The sequence below is a fragment of the Leptodactylus fuscus genome, chromosome 9 (genome assembly GCF_031893055.1).
Source record: "Leptodactylus fuscus isolate aLepFus1 chromosome 9, aLepFus1.hap2, whole genome shotgun sequence".
NCBI lineage: Eukaryota > Metazoa > Chordata > Amphibia > Anura > Leptodactylidae > Leptodactylus > Leptodactylus fuscus.
The window spans coordinates 1,305,559-1,319,612 of NC_134273.1; the positions used below are offsets into that span (position 1 = coordinate 1,305,559).

Sequence of the window (14,054 nt, forward strand, 5' to 3'; positions counted from 1 at the left end):
CCTGTCCAGAGGTGGCGGCAGCACTCTATAGAGCGTGCAGAGGATAGAGCGCTGTGTATACCTGTCCAGAGGTGGCGACAGCACTCTATAGAGCGTGCAGAGGATAGAGCGCTGTGTATACCTGTCCAGAGGTGGCGGCAGCACTCTATAGAGCGTGCAGAGGATAGAGCGCTGTGTATACCTGTCCAGAGATGGCGGCAGCACTCTATAGAGCCTGCAGAGGATAGAGCGCTGTGTATACCTGTCCAGAGATGGCGGCAGCACTCTATAGAGCGTGCAGAGGATAGAGCGCTGTGTATACCTGTCCAGAGATGGCGGCAGCACTCTATAGAGCGTGCAGAGGATAGAGCGCTGTGTATACCTGTCCAGAGATGGCGGCAGCACTCTATAGAGCGTGCAGAGGATAGAGCGCTGTGTATACCTGTCCAGAGGTGGCGGCAGCACTCTATAGAGCGTGCAGAGGATAGAGCGCTGTGTATACCTGTCCAGAGATGGCGGCAGCACTCTATAGAGCGTGCAGAGGATAGAGCGCTGTGTATACCTGTCCAGAGGTGGCGGCAGCACTCTATAGAGCGTGCAGAGGATACAGCGCTGTGTATACCTGTCCAGAGATGGCGACAGCACTCTATAGAGCGTGCAGAGGATAGAGCGCTGTGTATACCTGTCCAGAGATGGCGACAGCACTCTATAGAGCGTGCAGAGGATAGAGCCCTGTGTATACCTGTCCAGAGATGGCGACAGCACTCTATAGAGCGTGCAGAGGATAGAGCCCTGTGTATACCTCTCCAGAGATGGCGGCAGCACTCTATAGAGCGTGCAGAGGATAGAGCGCTGTGTATACCTGTCCAGAGATGGCGGCAGCACTCTATAGAGCGTGCAGAGGATAGAGCGCTGTGTATACCTGTCCAGAGATGGCGGCAGCACTCTATAGAGCGTGCAGAGGATAGAGCGCTGTGTATACCTGTCCAGAGGTGGCGGCAGCACTCTATAGAGCGTGCAGAGGATAGAGCGCTGTGTATACCTGTCCAGAGATGGCGGCAGCACTCTATAGAGCGTGCAGAGGATAGAGCGCTGTGTATACCTGTCCAGAGGTGGCGGCAGCACTCTATAGAGCGTGCAGAGGATACAGCGCTGTGTATACCTGTCCAGAGATGGCGACAGCACTCTATAGAGCGTGCAGAGGATAGAGCGCTGTGTATACCTGTCCAGAGATGGCGACAGCACTCTATAGAGCGTGCAGAGGATAGAGCCCTGTGTATACCTGTCCAGAGATGGCGACAGCACTCTATAGAGCGTGCAGAGGATAGAGCCCTGTGTATACCTCTCCAGAGATGGCGGCAGCACTCTATAGAGCGTGCAGAGGATAGAGCGCTGTGTATACCTGTCCAGAGATGGCGGCAGCACTCTATAGAGGGTGCAGAGGATAGAGCGCTGTGTATACCTGTCCAGAGATGGCGGCAGCACTCTATAGAGGGTGCAGAGGATAGAGCGCTGTGTATACCTGTCCAGAGATGGCGGCAGCACTCTATAGAGCGTGCAGAGGATAGAGCGCTGTGTATACCTGTCCAGAGATGGCGGCAGCACTCTATAGAGCGTGCAGAGGATAGAGCGCTGTGTATACCTGTCCAGAGATGGCGGCAGCACTCTATAGAGCGTGCAGAGGATAGAGCGCTGTGTATACCTGTCCAGAGATGGCGGCAGCACTCTATAGAGGGTGCAGAGGATAGAGCGCTGTGTATACCTGTCCAGAGGTGGCGGCAGCACTCTATAGAGCGTGCAGAGGATAGAGCGCTGTGTATACCTGTCCAGAGATGGCGGCAGCACTCTATAGAGCGTGCAGAGGATAGAGCGCTGTGTATACCTGTCCAGAGATGGCGGCAGCACTCTATAGAGCGTGCAGAGGATAGAGCCCTGTGTATACCTCTCCAGAGATGGCGGCAGCACTCTATAGAGCGTGCAGAGGATAGAGCGCTGTGTATACCTGTCCAGAGATGGCGGCAGCACTCTATAGAGGGTGCAGAGGATAGAGCGCTGTGTATACCTGTCCAGAGATGGCGGCAGCACTCTATAGAGCGTGCAGAGGATAGAGCGCTGTGTATACCTGTCCAGAGATGGCGGCAGCACTCTATAGAGCGTGCAGAGGATAGAGCGCTGTGTATACCTGTCCAGAGATGGCGGCAGCACTCTATAGAGCGTGCAGAGGATAGAGCGCTGTGTATACCTGTCCAGAGATGGCGGCAGCACTCTATAGAGGGTGCAGAGGATAGAGCGCTGTGTATACCTGTCCAGAGGTGGCGGCAGCACTCTATAGAGCGTGCAGAGGATAGAGCGCTGTGTATACCTGTCCAGAGATGGCGGCAGCACTCTATAGAGCGTGCAGAGGATAGAGCGCTGTGTATACCTGTCCAGAGATGGCGGCAGCACTCTATAGAGCGTGCAGAGGATAGAGCGCTGTGTATACCTGTCCAGAGAGGCAGTAGCAGTCTATAGAGTCTGCAGATAGATGGCAGCAGTCTATAGCGTACACAGAGGTCAGGTGGTATACATGGGAGTATTGCTATGTGGTGGTTATTGGTATACAGTGTAGTTGCTCTTCGTGTCTCCTATTGGTATACGGTGTAGTCGCGTCTCTCGTCTCCTATTGGTATACGGTGTAGTCGCGTCTCTCGTCTCCTATTGGTATACGGTGTAGTCGCGTCTCTCGTCTCCTATTGGTATACGGTGTAGTCGCGTCTCTCGTCTCTTATTGGTATACGGTGTAGTTACTGATCACATCTCCTATTGTACGGTGTCTCCTCTGGTATATGATGTAGTTGCTGATGATGTCACTTATTGTTGTACAGTGTAGTTGCTGATGATGTCACTTATTGTTGTACAGTGTAGTTGCTGATGATGTCACTTATTGTTGTACGGTGTAGTTACTGATCACATCTCTTATTGTTGTACGGTGTAGTTACTGATCACATCTCTTATTGTTGTACGGTGTAGTTGCTCTTCATGTCACTTATTGTTGTACGGTGTAGTTGCTGATGGTGTCACTTATTATTGTACGGTGTAGTTGCTGATGGTGTCACTTATTATTGTACGGTGTAGTTGCTCTTCATGTCTCCTCTTGGTATACGGTGTAGTTACTGATCACATCTCTTATTGTTGTACGGTGTAGTTGCTCTTCATGTGTCCTCTGGTATATGGTGTAGTTGCTATTTATGTCTCCTCTTGGTATACGGTGTAGTTGCTGATGATGTCACTTATTGTTGTACGGTGTAGTTGCTCTTCATGTCACTTGTACGGTGTAGTTGCTGATGGTGTCACTTATTGTTGTACGGTGTAGTTGCTCTTTATGTCTCCTCTTGGTATACGGTGTAGTTACTGATCACATCTCTTATTGTTGTACGGTGTAGTTGCTCTTCATGTCTCCTCTTGGTATACGGTGTAGTTACTGATCACATCTCTTATTGTTGTACGGTGTAGTTGCTGATGGTGTCACTTATTGTTGTACGGTGTAGTTGCTCTTCATGTCTCCTCTTGGTATACGGTGTAGTTACTGATCACATCTCTTATTGTTGTACGGTGTAGTTGCTCTTCATATCTCCTCTTGCTATACGGTGTAGTTGCTCTTTGTCTCCTCTTGGTATACGGTGTAGTTACTGATCACATCTCTTATTGTTGTACGGTGTAGTTGCTCTTCATGTCTCCTCTTGGTATACGGTGTAGTTACTGATCACATCTCTTATTGTTGTACGGTGTAGTTGCTCTTCATGTCTCCTCTTGGTATACGGTGTAGTTACTGATCACATCTCTTATTGTTGTACGGTGTAGTTGCTCTTCATGCGGTTGTCTCTGTGTGTTCGTGCTCTCGGTACAGTCGGAGATGATTGCTGTTGTCACCGTTGCGCTCTTTGATGCGAGCCGGAGACGTTGCAGTCTTCTGCAGGTAGCGAGGTTCAGTCTGTGCTGATTACCCGCCATAGACGGCGCTTTCATGCTGCACTGAGCCGCGTCCCTGACACTGAGGCGCGGAGCATTTAAATGGCGGCGTCTCGGCCGGTCGGGTAGTGGCCATTTACTCCTTGTCTAATTATTCACACGGCGCGAGTCCACTGAGCTTTGTAAGAATCAAAGTGGCAGCCGGTCGCGGTGAATAGGTGCCGAAGCTCCCGTCTCTGCGGCCTTGTGATGCTGCGGAAATTTAGGCTGCGGCGTTACCTGTGATCTTGCGGCGTGTAATTCAATAGGTAACAAGTGTCTGTTAAGTGATCCTATTTTTACTTGTCATTTTTAATGAGTACGGGTAATTCGTTTTGCGGCGTTCGGCGGCGGCGGCTCCCGCTGCTTTCTGCTCTGCCGGCTTACTCCTTGCTCCTGTCTTTTGTGGGCTTTCGGCCGCACTTCTGTGTCGAGTCTAACTTCTCGCCTCTTTGTTATATCACCTGCTAAATGAATCCCCACTGCTCAGGGGGCGCCGGCGGTACGCCAGAGAAAGAGCGTCCTGCCCTAGAAGGATGAGGAAAAAACTCTGCTAAATGGGAACGCGCCATCAAAGGAGGCCATTGTACACGAGACATCCCGCCAGTGAGCGCCTTTCATCTTCAGCCCACTGCAGGAAGTAGTTTGCTGCTGAACTTTGTCCCCCGCGCCTCTTTGTTAGGGGTTTGGTTACCGCAGACAATTGCAAAATGGGATTTGTGGTCGTCCGTCGGCAGCACAATGAGCGGCGCGCCCACCCTTCCCCCGTACGTGTCAGCCCAGTGTCCCCCCAGCGATGCTCCCTTCTCCCTCCTTCCCCCCGCTTTCTACCTTTCTTCCTTTCATTCCGTCTCTTCGCTTTTCTGTCTCTATATAAAGAGATCCGTCTGCCTTTTGAACTAGGAATCTGCGAGTGCGGCCTGACGGAGAGCTGTGTGGCTCCCGCTCTACCTTTGTATTTGCAGATGAAACTCCCCAGCTCAGTTGGACAGAAGAAGATTAAAGCTCTGGATCAGATGCTATCGGAACTCGGAGTAGGTGAGTTTGGAAAAAAACTAGGCGCCGGGAGTGGAGGGGGGAGGGGGCAGAGGAGCCCGAACGCTTTTGTAGTCCTCGCGGACTGCCATCTATTATCATCCTGTAATACAGAGCCAGGGACCGAGGGGGAGGGGGCCCAGCTCTGTCACCTACTTCAGGTCCCGCCATGTTATTAGGTGGGAAACAATAGACACTGCTCACATCTGACCAGCTCGTCACAGTGTGTCGGTGCAGGAGAGAAACCTGACTGACGAGATCAGGGCAGTAGTGACATCGCGGAATGGGCGGGGCTTATTCTGGAGCATTGCACTCCACTGCCACTCCATTTACTGACATTAGTGAAGGGGTCGCAGGGCAGCTCGGCCATCTATAAGCCTATAACCGTTGGTGTGAGGAGCTAATATTAGGGGGGGGGGGGTCATGTGCTACCCGACCAATGACCTGATGTAATGTGGTGCCCCCCTCTGACACTCTGCTCTCATATCTCTGCAGATCTCAACCCAATGCCAACGGAGGACATTGTGCAGATGTTCAATGAATTGCGCAGTGACCTCGTCCTGCTCTACGAGCTCAAACAAGCCTTCTCCAACTGCGAATACGAGCTACAGATGCTGCGACATCGCTTCGAGGCATTGTCTAAAACTGGAACTACCACAGCCACACCAGTAGAGGGCTCCAGCGGGGAGAGCCAGACCCCTGTCAGCACAGAAGACATCAAGCTAGAGGTGAAGGACCCCATCATAGACGTGGTGGGAGCTCCACTGACCCCCAACTCGGTGAGTGTATTATAACCAGCAGGATAGAGGTGGAGATAACTGACCAATAGAGCAGGGGAGGGGCTCCATACAGCAGGGGGAGGGGCTCCATACAGCAGGGGGAGGGGCTCCATACAGCAGGGGGAGGGGCTCCATACAGCAGGGGGAGGGGCTCCATACAGCAGGGGGAGGGGCTCCATACAGCAGGGGGAGGGGCTCCATACAGCAGGGGGAGGGGCTCCATACAGCAGGGGGAGGGGCTCCATACAGCAGGGGGAGGGGCTCCATACAGCAGGGGGAGGGGCTCCATACAGCAGGGGGAGGGGCTCCATACAGCAGGGGGAGGGGCCTGCGAAACTTCAGGGCTTGGGGAGGTATCACACCACATGTCCTAAATTGTTGGTTCATCCCGAGAACCAAACACAAAAAGGCCCTACTAATGTCACCTACAGACAACAGAGAATAAAGGAACATCCTGTACATAGGAGCAGTATTATAGTAGTTATATTCTTGTACATAGGAGGTAGTATTATAGTAGTTATATTCTTGTACATAGGAGGTAGTATTATAGTAGTTATATTCTTGTACATAGGAGTAGTATTATAGTAGTTATATTCTTGTACATAGGAGCAGTATTATAGTAGTTATATTCTTGTACATAGGAGCAGTATTATAGTAGTTATATTCTTGTACATAGGAGCAGTATTATAGTAGTTATATTCTTGTACATAGGAGGTAGTATTATAGTAGTTATATTCTTGTACATAGGAGTAGTATTATAGTAGTTATATTCTTATACATAGGAGGTAGTATTATAGTAGTTATATTCTTGTACATAGGAGGTAGTATTATAGTAGTTATATTCTTGTACATAGGAGCAGTATTATAGTAGTTATATTCTTGTACATAGGAGGTAGTATTATAGTAGTTATATTCTTGTACATAGTAGTATTATAGTAGTTATATTCTTGTACATAGGAGTAGTATTATAGTAGTTATATTCTTGTACATAGGCGTAGTATTATAGTAGTTATATTCTTGTACATAGGCGTAGTATTATAGTAGTTATATTCTTGTACATAGGAGCAGTATTATAGTAGTTATATTCTTGTACATAGGAGCAGTATTATAGTAGTTATATTCTTGTACATAGGAGGTAGTATTATAGTAGTTATATTCTTGTACATAGGAGTAGTATTATAGTAGTTATATTCTTGTACATAGGCGTAGTATTATAGTAGTTATATTCTTGTACATAGGAGTAGTATTATAGTAGTTATATTCTTGTACATAGGAGGTAGTATTATAGTAGTTATATTCTTGTACATAGGAGGTAGTATTATAGTAGTTATATTCTTGTACATAGGAGCAGTATTATAGTAGTTATATTCTTGTACATAGGAGGTAGTATTATAGTAGTTATATTCTTGTACATAGTAGTATTATAGTAGTTATATTCTTGTACATAGGAGTAGTATTATAGTAGTTATATTCTTGTACATAGGCGTAGTATTATAGTAGTTATATTCTTGTACATAGGCGTAGTATTATAGTAGTTATATTCTTGTACATAGGAGCAGTATTATAGTAGTTATATTCTTGTACATAGGAGCAGTATTATAGTAGTTATATTCTTGTACATAGGAGGTAGTATTATAGTAGTTATATTCTTGTACATAGGAGTAGTATTATAGTAGTTATATTCTTGTACATAGGCGTAGTATTATAGTAGTTATATTCTTGTACATAGGAGTAGTATTATAGTAGTTATATTCTTGTACATAGGAGGTAGTATTATAGTAGTTATATTCTTGTACATAGGAGGTAGTATTATAGTAGTTATATTCTTGTACATAGGAGCAGTATTATAGTAGTTATATTCTTGTACATAGGAGCAGTATTATAGTAGTTATATTCTTGTACATAGGAGGTAGTATTATAGTAGTTATATTCTTGTACATAGGAGTAGTATTATAGTAGTTATATTCTTGTACATAGGCGTAGTATTATAGTAGTTATATTCTTGTACATAGGAGTAGTATTATAGTAGTTATATTCTTGTACATAGGAGGTAGTATTATAGTAGTTATATTCTTGTACATAGGAGCAGTATTATAGTAGTTATATTCTTGTACATAGGAGCAGTATTATAGTAGTTATATTCTTGTACATAGGAGCAGTATTATAGTAGTTATATTCTTGTACATAGGAGCAGTATTATAGTAGTTATATACAGTACTTGTACATAGGAGCAGTATTATAGTAGTTATATTCTTGTACATAGGAGTAGTATTATAGTAGTTATATTCTTGTACATAGGAGTAGTATTATAGTAGTTATATTCTTGTACATAGGAGTAGTATTATAGTAGTTATATTCTTGTACATAGGAGGTAGTATTATAGTAGTTATATTCTTGTACATAGGAGTAGTATTATAGTAGTTATATTCTTGTACATAGGGGTAGTATTATAGTAGTTATATTCTTGTACATAGGAGTATTATTATAGTAGTTATATTCTTGTACATAGGAGGTAGTATTATAGTAGTTATATTCTTGTACATAGGAGTAGTATTATAGTAGTTATATTCTTGTATATAGGAGGTAGTATTATAGTAGTTATATTCTTGTACATAGGAGGTAGTATTATAGTAGTTATATTCTTGTACATAGGAGTAGTATTATAGTAGTTATATTCTTGTACATAGGAGGTAGTATTATAGTAGTTATATTCTTGTACATAGGAGGTAGTATTATAGTAGTTATATTCTTGTACATAGGAGTAGTATTATAGTAGTTATATTCTTGTACATAGGAGTAGTATTATAGTAGTTATATTCTTGTACATAGGAGGCAGTATTATAGTAGTTATATTCTTGTACATAGGAGTAGTATTATAGTAGTTATATACAGTACTTGTACATAGGAGCAGTATTATAGTAGTTATATTCTTGTACATAGGAGTAGTATTATAGTAGTTATATTCTTGTACATAGGAGTAGTATTATAGTAGTTATATTCTTGTACATAGGAGTAGTATTATAGTAGTTATATTCTTGTACATAGGAGGTAGTATTATAGTAGTTATATTCTTGTACATAGGAGGTAGTATTATAGTAGTTATATTCTTGTACATAGGAGTAGTATTATAGTAGTTATATTCTTGTACATAGGGGTAGTATTATAGTAGTTATATTCTTGTACATAGGAGTATTATTATAGTAGTTATATTCTTGTACATAGGAGCAGTATTATAGTAGTTATATTCTTGTACATAGGAGGTAGTATTATAGTAGTTATATTCTTGTACATAGGAGTAGTATTATAGTAGTTATATTCTTGTACATAGGAGTAGTATTATAGTAGTTATATTCTTGTACATAGGGGTAGTATTATAGTAGTTATATTCTTGTACATAGGAGTATTATTATAGTAGTTATATTCTTGTACATAGGAGCAGTATTATAGTAGTTATATTCTTGTACATAGGAGGTAGTATTATAGTAGTTATATTCTTGTACATAGGAGGTAGTATTATAGTAGTTATATTCTTGTACATAGGAGTAGTATTATAGTAGTTATATTCTTGTACATAGGAGGTAGTATTATAGTAGTTATATTCTTGTACATAGGAGTAGTATTATAGTAGTTATATTCTTGTACATAGGAGCAGTATTATAGTAGTTATATTCTTGTACATAGGAGGTAGTATTATAGTAGTTATATTCTTGTACATAGGAGGTAGTATTATAGTAGTTATATTCTTGTACATAGGAGCAGTATTATAGTAGTTATATTCTTGTACATAGGAGGTAGTATTATAGTAGTTATATTCTTGTACATAGGAGTAGTATTATAGTAGTTATATTCTTGTACATAGGAGTAGTATTATAGTAGTTATATTCTTGTACATAGGAGTAGTATTATAGTAGTTATATTCTTGTACATAGGAGCAGTATTATAGTAGTTATATTCTTGTACATAGGAGGTAGTATTATAGTAGTTATATTCTTGTACATAGGAGGTAGTATTATAGTAGTTATATTCTTGTACATAGGAGTAGTATTATAGTAGTTATATTCTTGTACATAGGCGTAGTATTATAGTAGTTATATTCTTGTACATAGGAGGTAGTATTATAGTAGTTATATTCTTGTACATAGGAGTAGTATTATAGTAGTTATATTCTTGTACATAGGAGGCAGTATTATAGTAGTTATATTCTTGTACATAGGAGCAGTATTATAGTAGTTATATTCTTGTACATAGGAGTAGTATTATAGTAGTTATATTCTTGTACATAGGAGCAGTATTATAGTAGTTATATTCTTGTACATAGGAGTAGTATTATAGTAGCTATATTCTTGTACATAGGAGCTAGTATTATAGTAGTTATATTCTTGTACATAGGAGCAGTATTATAGTAGTTATATTCTTGTACATAGGAGTAGTATTATAGTAGTTATATTCTTGTACATAGGAGTAGTATTATAGTAGTTATATTCTTGTACATAGGAGGTAGTATTATAGTAGTTATATTCTTGTACATAGGAGGTAGTATTATAGTAGTTATATTCTTATACATAGGAGGTAGTATTATAGTAGTTATATTCTTGTACATAGGAGTAGTATTATAGTAGTTATATTCTTGTACATAGGAGTAGTATCATAGTAGTTATACTCTTGTACATAGGAGGTAGTATTATAGTAGTTATATTCTTGTACATAGGAGGTAGTATTATAGTAGTTATATTCTTGTACATAGGAGTAGTATTATAGTAGTTATATTCTTGTACATAGGAGGTAGTATTATAGTAGTTATATTCTTGTACATAGGAGTAGTATTATAGTAGTTATATTCTTGTACATAGGAGGTAGTATTATAGTAGTTATATTCTTGTACATAGGAGGTAGTATTATAGTAGTTATATTCTTGTACATAGGAGGTAGTATTATAGTAGTTATATTCTTGTACATAGGAGCAGTATTATAGTAGTTATATTCTTGTACATAGGAGGTAGTATTATAGTAGTTATAGTCTTGTACATAGGAGTAGTATTATAGTAGTTATATTCTTGTACATAGGAGTAGTATTATAGTAGTTATATTCTTGTACATAGGAGTAGTATTATAGTAGTTATATTCTTGTACATAGGAGTAGTATTATAGTAGTTATATTCTTGTACATAGGAGTAGTATTATAGTAGTTATATTCTTGTACATAGGAGTAGTATTATAGTAGTTATATTCTTGTACATAGGAGGTAGTATTATAGTAGTTATATTCTTGTACATAGGAGTAGTATTATAGTAGTTATATTCTTGTACATAGGAGTAGTATTATAGTAGTTATATTCTTGTACATAGGAGGTAGTATTATAGTAGTTATATTCTTGTACATAGGAGCAGTATTATAGTAGTTATATTCTTGTACATAGGAGTAGTATTATACTAGTTATATTCTTGTACATAGGAGGAGTATTATAGTAGTTATATTCTTGTACATAGGAGGTAGTATTATAGTAGTTATATTCTTGTACATAGGAGGTAGTATTATAGTAGTTATTCTTGTACATAGGAGGTAGTATTATAGTAGTTATATTCTTGTACATAGGAGGTAGTATTATAGTAGTTATATTCTTGTACATAGGACTAGTATTGGGCAGGAATGTGTCGGTGATTTCATGTGTGAATATTTGTAGCACTGGAGGTATCTGGAGAGGATTGAGATCCAGAATACAGAGGAGGAATCCATATTGAAAATGAAATTCAGGGCAGATACACTATGTATATATGTATATAGATGCCAGTTGTCGCCCTCTGCTTATATACTAGAGAAGTTGTGTTGCAGTGTCAGGTATTATGGAGTTGGCTCTGTATTATTGAGGGGTTCGGTTTTTGTGATTTCCCCAGTGCCCTGCTCAGTATAACTTCTGGGGGTTCCCCTTGTCCTCCCTTGTTACCCCTGGCGCTCGCCCTCCCTCCATATTTACCTCCATTGAGCGGATAATTCTACCTGTCATATTGTATAATCACTAATAATAATAATCGTCTTATCAGTGTGGCCCCCCCTGGCCCCCACCTCAGGGACCACACGGATACAGACCCCGGGGGCTCTCCGAATAATCACATCCTGGACCTGCTTAATCCACATCTCTCTGGCAGCTGCTTAAGCCCTACAATAGAGCGCGACGGCGTCCTCCGATGGTGAGATAAGCGCGGTGCACTACACCGGTCTTATCTGTGGTCTGCACAGCCCATGGCTGGGGGGGGGCACTCTTCTCCATCTACAATGTATTCCTAGCCAATGTTCTCGCCCCTATTGATGGGATACAGGTGCGGGACGACACCTGTACAGAGATTACCAGATCATGGGGGGTGGCGATGTTGTCAGACTCTCGGACTAGTTGTCTCTCGCTCACCTCAACATCTTGATGATTAATGAGGTGGGGTCTATTAGAGGACTGTAATGTGCTATAATGAGGGTAATTTCCAGCGCATCCCCCCCCCCCCCTCATTACCTGGGGGCGGAGCCGCGCTAGATTCGACGCTGATCTTTACCGTACAATTACGCAAAAATGACACAATTAGATTAGTCCAAAACAAAAGGTCAGACGTGTTCACACTGCGCCGGCGCTACGCACCACCCAGGACACGGTATCTCAGCAGCCCATTATGTGTAGGTGACGGTGTACACCATGTGGGGCTCCTCCTCTGTTCCCTCGGGGTCTGTGGGGTCCAGGACGGGGTATCTCAGCAGCCCATTATGTGCGGGTGACGGTGTACACCATGTGGGGCTCCTCCTCTGTTCCCTCGGGGTCTGTGGGGTCCAGGACACGGTATCTCAGCAGCCCATTATGTGCGGGTGACGGTGTACACCATGTGGGACTCCTCCTCTGTTCCCTCGGGGGTCTGTGGGGTCCAGGACGTGGTATCTCAGCAGCCCATTATGTGCGGGTGACGTTGTACACCATGCGGGACTCCTCCTCTGTTCCCTCGGGGTCTGTGGGGTCCAGGACACAGTATCTCAGCAGCCCATTATGTGCGCGTGACGGTGTACACCATGCGGGGCTCCTCCTCTGTTCCCCTGGGGGTCTGTGGGGTCCAGGACACAGTATCTCAGTAGCCCATTATGTGCGGGTGACGGTGTACACCATGCGGGACTCCTCCTCTGTTCCCCTGGGGGTCTGTGGGGTCCAGGACACAGTATCTCAGTAGCCCATTATGTGCGGGTGACGGTGTACACCATGCGGGACTCCTCCTCTGTTCCCCTGGGGGTCTGTGGGGTCCAGGACACAGTATCTCAGCAGCCCATTATGTGCGGGTGACGGTGTACACCATGCGGGGCTCCTCCTCTGTTCTCTCGGGAGTCTGTGGGGTCCAGGACACGGTATCTCAGTAGCCCATTATGTGCGGGTGACGGTGTACACCATGCGGGGCTCCTCCTCTGTTCTCTCGGGAGTCTGTGGGGTCCAGGATGGGGTATCTCAGTAGCCCATTATGTGCGGGTGACGGTGTACACCATGTGGGGCTCCTCCTCTGTTCCTCTGGGGGTCTGTGGGGTCCAGGACACGGTATCTCAGCAGCCCATTATGTGCGGGTGATGGTGTACACCATGTGGGGCTCCTCCTCTGTTCCCTCGGGGGTCTGTGGGGTCCAGGACACAGTATCTCAGCAGCCCAGTATGTGCGGGTGATGGTGTACACCATGTGGGGCTCCTCCTCTGTTCCCCTGGGGGTCTGTGGGGTCCAGGACGGGGTATCTCAGCAGCCCATTATGTGCGGGTGACGATGTACACCATGCGGGACTCCTCCTCTGTTCCCCTGGGGGTCTGTGGGGTCCAGGACACAGTATCTCAGCAGCCCATTATGTGCGGGTGACGGTGTACACCATGTGGGACTCCTCCTCTGTTCCCTCGGGAGTCTGTGGGGTCCAGGACACAGTATCTCAGTAGCCCATTATGTGCGGGTGACGGTGTACACCATGCGGGACTCCTCCTCTGTTCCCCTGGGGGTCTGTGGGGTCCAGGACACAGTATCTCAGCAGCCCATTATGTGCGGGTGACGGTGTACACCATGTGGGGCTCCTCCTCTGTTCTCTCGGGAGTCTGTGGGGTCCAGGACACGGTATCTCAGTAGCCCATTATGTGCGGGTGACGGTGTACACCATGTGGGACTCCTCCTCTGTTCCCTCGGGAGTCTGTGGGGTCCAGGACACAGTATCTCAGTAGCCCATTATGTGCGGGTGACGGTGTACACCATGCGGGACTCCTCCTCTGTTCCCCTGGGGGTCTGTG

At 43.9% G+C, this 14,054-nt stretch overlaps 1 protein-coding gene across 1 annotated transcript in view; it reads left to right on the top strand.

Annotated features, from left to right (window-relative positions):
* The window catches only part of DMAP1 (DNA methyltransferase 1 associated protein 1), a 52,112-nt gene that overhangs the window by 29,247 nt on the left and 8,811 nt on the right, over positions 1-14,054 (top strand). Inside the window, exons 9-10 of the mRNA XM_075286313.1 lie at positions 4,932-5,004; positions 5,497-5,780. Of these exons, the coding sequence (XP_075142414.1) occupies positions 4,932-5,004; positions 5,497-5,780 (357 nt within the window). The remainder of the gene's footprint in view (positions 1-4,931; positions 5,005-5,496; positions 5,781-14,054) is intronic.